A 12,974-nucleotide genomic window follows, 5' to 3' on the forward strand; every position below is an offset into this window, starting at 1 on the left:
ATTTTCTTCCTCCAAGCTCAGCAGAAATTTTCAATCAGAAGAAAGATTGCAGCAGCTCACTAAGGACTTGTTTTTTTTAAAGATGAAGTTTGAATTGCTGTTATCTTGCTCCCCAAATTTAAATTTATCTTGACATTCTTGCCAAGTGGAAGAATGCAGAATTCTGCAGCTGGCAAAAACAGCTCTGTGCAGATCTGAGCAAACCACAAAAGACTGAACAGGATAGGGACAGATTAAGAGTGAGATGTAATTCTTCAGTTACATTGAACTACTAGTGATAAAATCAAAGCCTGCACTTGACCTTTTATGCACAATTGGGGTGCTCTGCCATGCTTATCTTTGCTCCTTTATTCTGGGCTGATTCTAAAACACCCTGTACTTCATTTTTTATCATTATGCTTCCGTTAGTTTAAGAACTCCTGCTAAGCACATCCCCTAACTGTTCAAATACTTAAAAAAAAAATCTGTAAAATAAATATTTAAAAGTTCTGCCCAGTATCTACCAGCTCTTTTGTTTGCTGAGACATCTACATTTGGAGACAGTTGTCTGCCCTTGAGTTTAAAGCCCATTGCTGCTGTTTAAGAATTGCACAGGTGGGAGATGGACTGTTTCAGTTACAGAGACTCAAAGTTCCCAAACACCTACCTGTTATTTTAGAAACCTGTTAGTATATCTTTACCTTCACCACACTGGTGCTGTTCACTTACTGGCTGTTTGTAAAACACTTTTGTCTATTTAAAATATTATTTTGAAGCAGTGTGTGAGAGAAAAACCACAGCAGAGATAGACACGACATTACAGACCCCTCAGCTTCTGACACCTGCAGTGTGTTGCATGACAGGAAGCGAGCAAACTGTGTGGCTGCATGGGGAGTAGTTCCTGCTGAAAACTGAAGGACAGACATAGGGACTTCTTTGTAGCAAAGACTTTTCACTGTCACGCTGAAAATTAAGGAACCTCCTAAAATCTGAGTACAATACAAAATAACTCATGGTGTGGTGCTGCTTGTTTGTGCATCATCAGGTAAGCGTGAATCGAGATGGTTTAACTTTTTATTGTTTGTGTATAAGTTGGAATTGCACAGATACTCTTTCCAAGCATGCCAGGATTTAAGATTAGGTATTGATTAAACCAAAATGTTGTTTGGCAGGAATGTTTCCTTCTATAAGGAAAGAAATTTGCTAAAGGTTGAGGTAATATACTCTGCTATTCCCAGTGGGATGGAGGACGGTTTATTTTTCTCTCTGCATTGGTCGTTGGTTGCTGCAGGATGATGGGTTTAGGTCTTTGCTTCTGCTTTTCTGTCATACCCATGTAAACATCTCTGCCTCAATCTCCTAGGCTGAAAATGTGAATTTTGGCTGATGCTAGGGTTTAAAGGGGAATATTTGTAGCAATATGCATTATTGTCTCCATTGTCAAAGTGAAAGCTGTAACACATCCTATTTACAGTGTGTTTACACTGCAGAATGATTCTGCTCAGCAGCATGTGGATGTGGTATCACTTGGAAAACTGGGTGCTGTTACAGACACTGCCCTTTGGAAAGATGTGGATAGAAAAGTAGCAAGATAGATAATAACTGTAGAGAATACAGCCTTTGAGGGAGGTTTAAAAGATTTTGTGCATCTTGTGTATAGAAAAACAAAACTTGGTATCAGATGTGAGTATAGGTTTATCTCTGAGTGTGTGTGAACAGTTGCAAGGTGGGCACTTGTTTTCTGTATTTGCCAAGTGTAGCACAGGAATAAATGGGCTTTTTTCATAGCAAGGGAGATTCAGGTTAGATATTTTGGGGATAAATGCTTCCTGATTTTTGTGTTCATTAAGAGTAGAACAAAGTATAGAATTAGAATCTTTCATTTCAAACTGCTGTATAAAAACTTTCCAACCTGTCTTACATGTTGCAGTGGTTAGCGTTTAGTGTACTTGGTTGTTCTTAATGATTTGTGTTGAGTTTTGATTTTGGGCTGTCAGTATGTGAATAAGAGTAGCCCATTAGGGACACCAGTGAACAAATGTGATCTCAAATTTTGCAGCTCCAGCCCCAGTTTACAGCATCCTTTCTTGGAAAACTAGAGAGTGTCCTCTCAGGTAGAAAGCCAAGTTATTTCAAAATATTTGTGTATATGTTGACTAAAACTGTACTTTGAAGTTCTTCGAAATATGTGATCAAGGTGGGGGCCTGTAGTGCGAGGCAAATCAGGGATCTGGAAACCTTAAGGCTCTACAACACCTGACAGGAAGATGTAGCCAGGTGGGGCTCAGTCTCTTCTCCCAGGTAACAAGTGACAGGAAAAGAAGAAACATCTTCAAGTTGTACCTGGGAAGGTTTAGATTGGATATTAAGGAAAATTTCTTCACCAAAAGCATTGTCAAACACTGGAACGGGTGGTCTAGGTCAGTGGTGGAATCACCATTCCTGGAAGTGCTTAAAAGCCACGTAGTTGGGGCACTGAGGAACATGGATTTAGTGGTAGCTCGGCAGTGCTGGGTTAATGGTTGGACTTGGTGATCTTAGAGGGATTTTCCAACCTAAGGGATTCAGTGACTCTGTGTTCAAGGGCCTGTGTGCCCTGCAAGTGCACAAAACCTTTAAGAATAGACTTAGAGCATTAAAACACCCCAACTTTGATTATTCTCGCTTTTACAACCAATCCTATGCTAAACTCCCTCAGCACAAACATACAAGGCCAGGAGCTGCAACTTCATCACCTCAGCTTGCCAAAGACTAAGGAATCCAGGGATTGTTTGCATGCTGACTGATTATATTACTTGGAGACATAAAGAACTGGATCTGACAGGTCCCAGCTGAAAAGTATTTGAGAGAAGAACAGAAAATGAATCCAAATAGTGTATGGACTCATTTAAATTGCATCTTATTTTTTATTTATATACTAAGTGAGTTTAGAATCATTAGATATTGATTGTATTAATTAAAAGCATAATTTATGTAGGATTGTTCAAATTCTGGCTGAGAATTCTCATGCAACAGAAAACTCTTATGTTAAAGAAATAAATGTAATTTATTTAGCAAATTTGGTTTGGACTTTACAGTAAAGTTTGCAAAAGTTTCAGTGTATTATCTTTTCTAGATTCCAGTTACTGGTCCTCTTCCCCGTCTTCCGAAAAGGGGAAGGAAGAAGGTTAAATAAAGACAGAGTAAATACCATTGCTGAAACAAAGCTGTGCTAATCCTTGTCCTTACAGCATCCCGTACATGCACACCCATTTCCTGTTGTTAATGTTAAACACATTGAATATTACTTTCATTTCATTGTTCACTACAGTGTTCCTTTTGCATTACATTGACCGGAAAATCTCCATCACAACAAGCAGTGCAGAAGCAGAGACTGCTGCCTGTGGCCAGGGGAGGCTGGCAAGGAGCTGCCATTTTGGCCAGCAGAGATGTGATGACTCCTGGAAGTGCTTAAAAAGTGTGAAAGCCATCAGTGGCAGAGATGACCTCACCTCCATTGCAGTTTTCACTGTGCTGTAACAGAGCAGAGTCTGTTTTTTCATTTGTTTGTTTTCTTTGGAATACCAGGAACAAGCAAGTTCTGTTCCTAACACCAGTATCCAGGGCTCCTGCCAGCTGAATGTGTGCAGGGTGGGAAGCTGGACTGTCCTCGCTGTGTCCCAGGCTCAGTGCAGGCTGTGCACTGGGGTCATCTCTGGCCATTTCTCCCTTAAAAGCAATAATGTTTAGGATTTTTTGTCACTCTTGAGAAGATGAAACCTGGAATGTCTCTGGTATTCCAAACAGCAGAGGGCAGTGGAAATGTACACGGAAACCAGTTTTGTTATAACACTAAAGAATTTTTGGTTGCAAGTTCCTTTTGCTAATATAACATAAAGAATTGTGTAGCAGGTTCTGGAATTTCAAAAAAATTTTGTGCTAGAATTCACTATTCTGAGAATATGGTCTCCAAAAGCATGTACAATGCATCATTCAGCTAAAAAAAGCATCATGCTCTGAGGAAACTTTCTTTAAGATGTTTTTGTCTCCACATCCCACCAACTCTTGTCAGTGGTACAGCCACGGAAGTGGGAGATGAACAGGGAGGCTCACTGGTATTGGCATGAACGTGAGTGACAGGCTGTGGTAAAGTGAAAAGAGGGCTGACCTCTAAAGGTGGTGGAAGAGCCACCTCTTTCTGAAAGTGCTTAAACTCTAGGGAATTAAATGTCACTTTCTTGTGAAATTGCAATTGGTTATCTCGGAATCAAGCCCCATATTCAACAGGAAGTGTAGATATTTCTTGCTGGGGATTGCAGAGAGAGCTGTTTGTGTGATTAATATGTCACATTCTCCTGCTATACAGACTGTCTAGAACTGTGCATTGTATCAGCCAGGCTCGAGTTCTTTGATTTTGTTTGGCCTTTTTTTTGTCATCTCTCCCTTTATTTCATTTTAGATGCTTGAATGCCAGTGCAGCAGGAGTGTGATATGATGGAAAGTGTATAATTCTGTGTGAGGCTTACTCTTTTTCTCAGTGTCAGTATCATTCTGGCTTGAAGCCAGGTAATGCAACATCACTGCTGCCTCTTCTAGTCCACTTCTGAACTCTGCTTGGTGGGGTTAGAGCCCATCACCTGTGGCAGGAAATGTTAAATTAGTGATTATTCAACTAACCTTTACAGAAGATTATTAATCTCTTGCCCAGTGATTAAGCTGGATCCAAGGCATATTTCATTAACTGAGTAATGAAAAATGCTAAGAAAAATGCTGAAGCTTTTAGTCAGAATTTCTTCCTCTTGTATTAGGAAGACTAAACTGAAGTGTTTTAACTTTTCTGTTTGCCGGCTGTGTCAACTGTTAAACTTTTGGAAACATTTTAAATTAGACAGGAGAATTGAAACATTGTCTACTTTCCTTCCAGTCCAGTTAGTAGATTTTTCTTTCATCATACCTCTCTTTTTGCATTCCTTTTAACATCTGTTTTGTAGTGTTTGTGCCTCATTGCTGGACTGTTCTGAGTCCTCTATACTGTGTGGTGTAACTAACTGGGAGCTTGATAACTGAGATCATTTGAATGTGATTTGAAATGGGAACTTGAAACAGATCTTATAACACAGGAGCAACAGCAGATGGAATTTTTGGAGTCATTAAAGGAATAAATATGGTCTTGGCAAGTGGTGCTTTTTAGGGCTTTTTGAAGAGAGATCAACGTGTTGGTTGGATGGGTGTGGACACACTGACAAACTACAAAGAAAAAAGAATGAGAATTGTAGTGTCTGAATATTCTTTTGAACTTACCAGTTTCTGTATATGTTAGAGACTTAAGAATTAGAAGGGTGTTTAGAAGTACACATCTGTATTTCAGTACATATGTGTGGATGTTGCTGCTAAAAAGTATTTACACATCAAGAGAATTTATAAGCTAACTGGATTTAAAAAAAAAAAAGTTATATAAAAACAGTGTGACTAGAAATTCACATGGAAATCTGGATTACTGCTGTGATTTGATGTCTTTCTATAAAGAAGTGATGTTATGCTCCTGCCTTATTCCGAGCTGCCTCAACACCGGCTGTGATTCCTAAGGCATAATGCTTTGGGTGGGAAGATTCCTTGTAGAGGTGTTCTCAGCTGGCTCAGGAGATACTGATTGCTTTTTCAAATTAAAAGAAAAAAAAAATCATGTAATAATGCTGCTTTTCATGCAGACATAATCCACCCTTTGGAGTGTGGCTTAAACCTGGCCTGTGATGTTTGACTTTTTATTGAGTACTTGATCAGTTTTCTCCCCTCCTTCCACATTAATCCCTTTTGATTTTATTTTTGCTCTATTTGATCTCTTCAAATTGATTTTCTTTTGTTAGTTTTGTTTTTTAACTCAGTCTGATACAGATATTGTCCCTGATAGAAGTGTACCATAAACTGGAGAGGAGCATAAAGCCCAGAACAGTGAATCCCTTCCTGCCTTTTTCTCAACACTAAAAACGATACAAAACTTTGTTAGCTAAATGGTTTTCCCTTTTCTGAATTATTTCAAATTACAAATGTGTGTATATATCCGCTTGTTATATGTATTTGTATATATTTTTATATGTGTGGTGTGTATGTGTATATATATGCACTTCTACCTAATTACATTTATTTAAATCATATATTATGTCTCCATTATTTACAAAGTTAAATAGAAGTGTCTTCAGATGTATATTCTGGAAAGACTGTTTTAAAAAATATTATTTTCATATGAAAACACTAAATACAGACTAATTAAATGGTTTCTAATTTTTCTTTGTTTTGGACTTCTTGTTTTGGGGGCATGGGAAAAATATTTCATTACAATGAAGGGATTTTTGTATGAAAAAAAGGCCTTAAATTGTTTAGTGTTTGGTTTTGAAATGAGTCTGTGACTAAGAAGGTCTGAAGGGTATGGTGTGCCTATGCAAATACATTGTCTTGAAATGTTTTTTATTTTGATACCAATCTGTGTGCAGACACATTTCTAAGCATTTAGAATGGACAGATGATTTAACAAAAGTCAGCAATTCTTCTGAAAAGCATTTCCTTCGCCATCACAGGATGGGTTTTGTCAAGCTATTTTTGTGCATCTTTGCATTTCATCTCCCAGGTGGTAAAGTATAAATCTGTGGTATTGATAATTAAAACACTGTGATGGAGACTATGTTAATCCAGCCTTCCTATAACAATGTCTTATTACTCTAATTCCTTTAATTAAATCATTACTTTAATATATAATTGGATATCTTATCTCCTCATCTCCTGTGAGATAATTATGGAAAGCAACTCTTTCCTGGTATGTTAAGGCCAGGAAGTGTCCTGTCTCTGTAACTGTGGATGTAGCCACAGCCTTTTGGGCAACAAAAGGATCACAAACATTAGGATTCAAAATTGTGATACAAAAAGCTTTTTCAGCCTAGAGGTACATGTTCAGATGCAGGTAATGAACCTGTGTGGTCAGTCAGAAAACACAGGCACTTTCCTTATCAGAAGGTGTACTTGCTACTATTTTCATGTAGATGTGTACCCATTTTTTAAGGTCTCCAAATACTGTGCAAAAAAAAAAGAGTTACTGACGTATTCCAAGCTTTGCTGTTTTCCCAGCAAGGCAAACAGCATCATAACATTTTCCAATTTAGTTTGGTTCATGTCCGTACAAATTTTAATAAAGAGATGCTCTGTGGTGAGATGGCATTTGTCCATTGCTCATAGCCCAGTGTGGAGTTACCACTGTGTCTGTGTTCACTCAGTGCTGCAGTGGGACATCCTCGTGTCAAAGTGTGCTGGGGACGGTGAGGGAGCGGGGCTGGAGTGAGGCAGAGCCTGCCTTGCTGTGGGACACTGCAGTGCTTCCTCACCCAGCCGTGCCCTGGGCTTGGCTGGAGGCTGCTACACCCGACAGAGCTTCTGGGCTCCTTTGTTGAGAGGTTTGTATTGCTTCATGTGCCACGTGAGTTAAAACATAAAATGGAGAGCAACAATTAAGGGGTGATTTTGTGGGACGTGGCAGATTCAGGGGTCAGCTGCATTGTGCTGTGGCAGCTGAGACAGGACTTGGAACTCCTTTGGGAAAAAGATGTTCACAATGAGCAGGGATTAATTTAATGAGCGCCTTATGCTTCCTGCACAATATCCACTGCAGTCTTAGATTCTAATCCACTTCTTATGGGCAAAGAAATTTATCTGTGGTCTGGTAGCTCAATTATTGGATTTTTTTTTTTTTTCATGGAGTTCTGCCTCCCCCTTATACAATGGTAATAGCCCTTGAAACTCTCAGAAATATTAAAACATGATTCTTGCCTGCAGTGGTTAATATTTAACAATTTCTATATGAAATGACTGGTGTTGCATAACCACTAACAGAGAACATAAGGAGTATAATAATTGCAAGCTTCCTGATAACATGTAGATTTTTTTGTGAGTGTGTATTACTTTTCAGTAAGTAGAAGATCAAAACTAAAGTGAGGAATGATCCTTTGATTAGCACAATGAAGTATGAGGTAGAGCAAGAGATCTGTTTTGTGGAGGCTGTCCCAGATTTACTCACTATGTAATTGTTTTTCCTACACTTTAGCTGTCTTTTCATTGCTTTTGGTTGGTACATCACAGTTGATGTTCTGATGGAACAGTTGATTTGTTCCTTGGGAGCGTATCGATGTTTAGTTACATAACCAAAGAGGTTGCCTCTAAATAAGATGTGAGCATTTTAATTCCTGCTAACTCAATTTTGTGCTGCGCTTTACCTGAATAGCCTTGCTGTGGATGCTTGTCCTCATGGCCACTGCTTTGGCCACAACACCTCTGTGTTTTGGACCCAGTTCCCGACTTTGAATGTAGCAGTTAGAAGCCCACAAGTAGTTGTTGTGTAACTTTCCCCCTGCAGAAAACGACGTCCTGCCTCATTCAATTCACTTTCATCCTGTAGCCTTGCCTAGTACACTTGTACTTCGTGTTATGTCATTTATAGTCTCAATCCACTTTCATTAGGGTTGGGCTGTGTTGGAAGTGCCACCTTCTGTGTTGATCTGTAGCCGTGTGACTGCAGTAAGAATCTTGTAATTGGTTTTTTAACAAAGGAGCTGCTTATTTGTTGTGTGTGTGGTCATTTGTCACACTCCATTACCAGTGAAATCGAGTCTAAGATGTCAGACTTAAAGCAACACCATCCCAAGCTCTGGATGTAGTTGCATCCTGTCCATCCATGCACCAGAAGCATCAGTTAGTATAGACTCAGGTACACCAGATCCATGCACCATTTTAATTTATCCTTCTCTTGTAGAAAGCTGTATTCCAAATGCAAACACCCTTCATTTTTAGTTAACCTGTGTCCACTGTGTAGGAGGGCTGGTACTTTTCAGTTTTATAATTTCTTTTTGTGAAGTAAAGACTTGGCCTAGACTTAAGTGGAATCAATATATGATTTTTTGAGTACAGCTAAAGGATGCATGCATTTGGGTCCCCAGAATTCTAATTAGATTTGAAGAACAGTCTGCAACATGTTCACTAGAATCTTTGGAGATGTTACCCTCTGGCCAAAGTACTGACCTGACAGATTTCATCCCTGTTTTGTGTTTTTCACAACGACTTCACATTTGCTAACCCTAGAATAGTAATTCAGATTAGTTTATCCTGTGGGGAAAAAACGAACCTTACAAAAGACTGATACAGGATAAGCAAACATAGTCAGTATTATTTCAGATATTTCTGTTCATAGCTCAGTGTGGTCTGGTTCAGAAATTTCTGTGTTCTAGTCAGTCCTTAAACTTGTTGCTAAAAATCCATACTGTAACAGTAAAGGGGATTTGATTGTGCTTAGCCTAAGGGTGAAGAATTGCTTTTCATAAAACACTTCTCACTGTGTAATGTGGTGACAGAACTCATGGTCCAGTTTCTGGATAATAAAGATGTTAAAACACAGCTGTTGCTGACTTTGAAATTATTGTTAAAAAAGTATCAGAAGTTATTTTCTGAAAATAAGAAAAATTTTATTTGAATGAGTCAAAGATCTGCTGAAAACAAATGAGTAAATATAAAAGATTTCAACACCTAGAGTTTAGTTTTAAAACAGTATGAAATCAAAACATCTGGATTTTATGATAAATATTCCTTATCTTTTTTCATCAAAGAAACAGTTCTCAGAAACCATATGCTTGACCTAGCGGATTCAAAGTTGTTTCACTGGCTTGATGAAATAAAACCTCCAGGCTTCGCAAGAGCTGGGAGAATGGACATGGGGGGGGCGGGGGAAGGGATACTGTTTTTAGATTTTTTTAAAATGAAAAATACCTGCATTGTGCACAGTCTCTGCCTTTTAGCTGAGCTTTGGGAATCCCATCAGCTATGAACTCTGCATGTCATCTGTCTGGGGTTTTTTGCATTCTTAATTGCTCATCTTTGACTTCTCTAGACTGGAAAATGAATCCCAGCTATAATAATGTGTGACTGCTTCTCTGGTTGACAGTGGAAGACAACACAGCTGGATAAATAAGAATCATATCTTCTGTGACTTCTCTTATTTCCTGAATCTTTCTGGCCTGGTAGAAAATGCAAAGCTCTGTTAAATGACATTTCATACTTATTTGAAGTGCATGAAGATTTAATCTTGTGGTGAACCTGTGAAATTACATGAGGGAGGGCTTTTTGCCATTTGCAAACCCAAAACCTGAATATAGAGCAGAATGCAATCACTGACATGGAAAGTGAAACCCTAACATAAGTTAATGTAACTCCTGCAGTACATGTCACCTTTTATCCTCACTATTGACTGTCTAGTGATAGGACTTGATTGCTGAAGGTAGGCCTTGAAAAATCTGAAGTATAGGCTTTCAGCAAAAAACATGAATTTCTTTTCCTGACAGTCTCATTCGTTACAAAAGTTCGTATCAAGTGCCAAAGTAAAATTTCCAAGATGGAATAATTACTTATGCTTTTAGTTAGAACTAAGTTTCTTAATTGAAGCAGAAAAAGGAACAGCATTTAATTCACTATGTGCTAATAAGTAGCTTTTCAACTTGTGAAAAGAGAGTTTATATTCACATACATGGTGATTATAATGATGATGAGAGATAATTAACCATATATACACATATATTTATGTGTATGACATCATTATGTGTACTTCTTTCAGGATCAAGCTAATGGTAGTTGGTACTGTTCGTCAAAACTGAGCTCTCTTTTCATTTTGCTTTATAGAAAAAACGGAAACAGAGTACTCAAGATGAAGATACAATCAGTATCTGCAGCCTGGATACAAGTGTGAGTAATTTAATTTTCTTTTTTGCCCTGCCTCTCTACCCCCTAAAACTAAAATATGGCTGTTAGGAATATTCTGAAATAAGCCTGTTCCATCTTCTCAGATGTATTGTTTTCATAGCATGAAAAACTTGTTCTGCTTGTTATGAAAAAAAAAAAGTTTGTTATATTACTGCTCTCATTTTCTATATTAAAACCTTTAAAAGAAAAAAAGATATCATAATGACAGTTTATTGTAAAGCATTGAATCTCTTATTAGTAAATAATTATCATGATAAACAGGCTTTGTGAATGCAGGATTTAAATGCAGACCTTTCATACCATTGCATGGGTGTATGAGAAATTGCATTTCAGTTGTCAGTGGTGGTTAATGCAGGCAATAAGAACCAAACTCCTTCTGTTGATTAGGGTGGATGTTGAACCAAACTATTAATGAGGGTAATTACGCAGCAAACTGCAATGTGTGTTGTTTTTCCTGTAAACTTGTGACATAAAGGTGCACTTGATGTTATCATTTCAAATCCATGGAACTAAAATAGAGGTGGGAAAATTTGCCATTCCTTCTGTTCAGTGTTTTCATCAATATTTGCAGTGTTCTATTTACAGTCAACTGCTGAACCAGCTTTTCTTTTCTGTAGACCTCTCACATAGTGTAGACAGACAAAGTAATGGAAAAAATAGAGAGTAAACACTACTTAACAGTTTTCTTTTTTAGCAGGTGTCAAACCTAGTGCTGTGGTTTCTTTAATGATCAGATGTTAATTTTGGTTTGAAGTATACCTGTTCTTTGAGGAATTAATTACATTTAAGGGCTCACCTGCCTGGATGGCTGCAGACAAATGCAAGCTCTTGCAGGCACTTCAAGTGAGCTGGGTAGAATCCAGCACTATTTGGGAAATCATAAACCCACAGTAGCCTGACCTTGTCTGTGAGCTAATACTTTAATGTTAGTTAATCCCATCAGACCTTCCATTGGGCCCAACTTCAAAGGAATTGTTATTCCTTTAAAGGAATTGTTGTTCTTCAGGGAAAATTGGAAATTGTTGACTATTTATTATTATTTTTGGACAAACTGATAGTTTTTTAGATGCTTAACTCTGATCCGGGATGGAAAATGCTGGATTTAACTATTTTATGTTGCTGCAAAGAGTGTGTATTTTATTTTTCTATGATTAAGACAATTAGGTAAAATTCTCTTATGTAGAATCTGTTATAGTGCTGTAGAAATACTTGGATGAATATAGCTTCTCTTTTGGCTAATAGCTAAAGATTTAAATACTTCTTGAAGGGAACAGTTTCTGCAAATAGAAGAACTCCTGGAGGAGGGTGATCTAATGTGATCTTAGCTCTGAGTTTGCCCCACGGAAATACAGACAGAAAGCACTGAGCAAAATGAGGTTTGTGGTTTACTGATGAGCAATAGATACGGCAGTAATAATAACAATGTCCTTCATTTGCAGTTATTCAATACCACTTAAAATTTATAAAATATTATTTCCTTGGTACTGCTTTTCTGTGTAACCATTATTATTGGCAAGACAAACATGAGTCGGAGAAGAGATAAAGTAATTTACTAGATGTTGTTGCTGATCTATAAGACCGTGACTAATAAAACTATTGAGTTCGGATTTTCATTAAAAGATTTGTAAATTCCTACTTTAGAGGGATCTTGTCAATAAAATGTGTGAAGGGCTGTTAAGAAAACTATTCCCACTGTCATCAATGCAGAACTCCACAGTTTCAATTTAAATGCATGCTGGAGTCTGTATTACAAAATAGGGGTAAGAAGTGAATGGGTGAAGAAGTTTGAATCTTTCCTTACAGTGCTTCAGAATCACTCAGGTCAACAGGGTGGGGAATATCCCATGAGGATATGAAGGGTATGCATTGTATCTTGAAGAAGGATCAGATTATTTAAATGTACAATTTAAAAATCAACACTAGTTGATTTTCTTTTTTTCTTGAGGTAACTTCAAGCCCTTTTTTCTGTTACCAGAAAGTGCTGATTAGTTTATGCTGTACAGACTGTATTGTCTCTTGTGTCTCTGAAACTTACTTTGCCCTGAACTCTTCTACATTGCAATACTACAGTTTCCTGTTCAGCACGTGATACATACTGTGCCCTCACCACTGGCAGGAGTTGCTATTAAGGCCAGTTTGCCTCTGGCTGTGACAGAAGACTTAAAGTGTCATAGTGACTGACTTGGAGAGGGAAGGTGCCTTTGGTAAAGAAAATGAGCCTGGCATGTGAC

At 37.9% G+C, this 12,974-nt stretch overlaps 1 protein-coding gene across 4 annotated transcripts in view; it reads left to right on the forward strand.

Annotated features, from left to right (window-relative positions):
• ARHGEF3 (Rho guanine nucleotide exchange factor 3) overlaps positions 1-12,974 on the forward strand; it is a 110,469-nt gene that overhangs the window by 46,214 nt on the left and 51,281 nt on the right. For 3 of the 4 annotated variants that reach the window (XM_032120339.1, XM_032120341.1, XM_032120340.1), the window contains one exon: positions 10,663-10,725. In XM_032120339.1, the coding sequence (XP_031976230.1) occupies positions 10,663-10,725 (63 nt within the window). Of the gene's footprint in view, positions 1-931; positions 1,025-10,662; positions 10,726-12,974 lie in introns of those variants that run through there. The other variant, XM_032120342.1, reaches the window with a different exon arrangement.

This window comes from Corvus moneduloides, chromosome 11, assembly GCF_009650955.1.
Source record: "Corvus moneduloides isolate bCorMon1 chromosome 11, bCorMon1.pri, whole genome shotgun sequence".
In the NCBI taxonomy this organism is placed as follows: domain Eukaryota; kingdom Metazoa; phylum Chordata; class Aves; order Passeriformes; family Corvidae; genus Corvus; species Corvus moneduloides.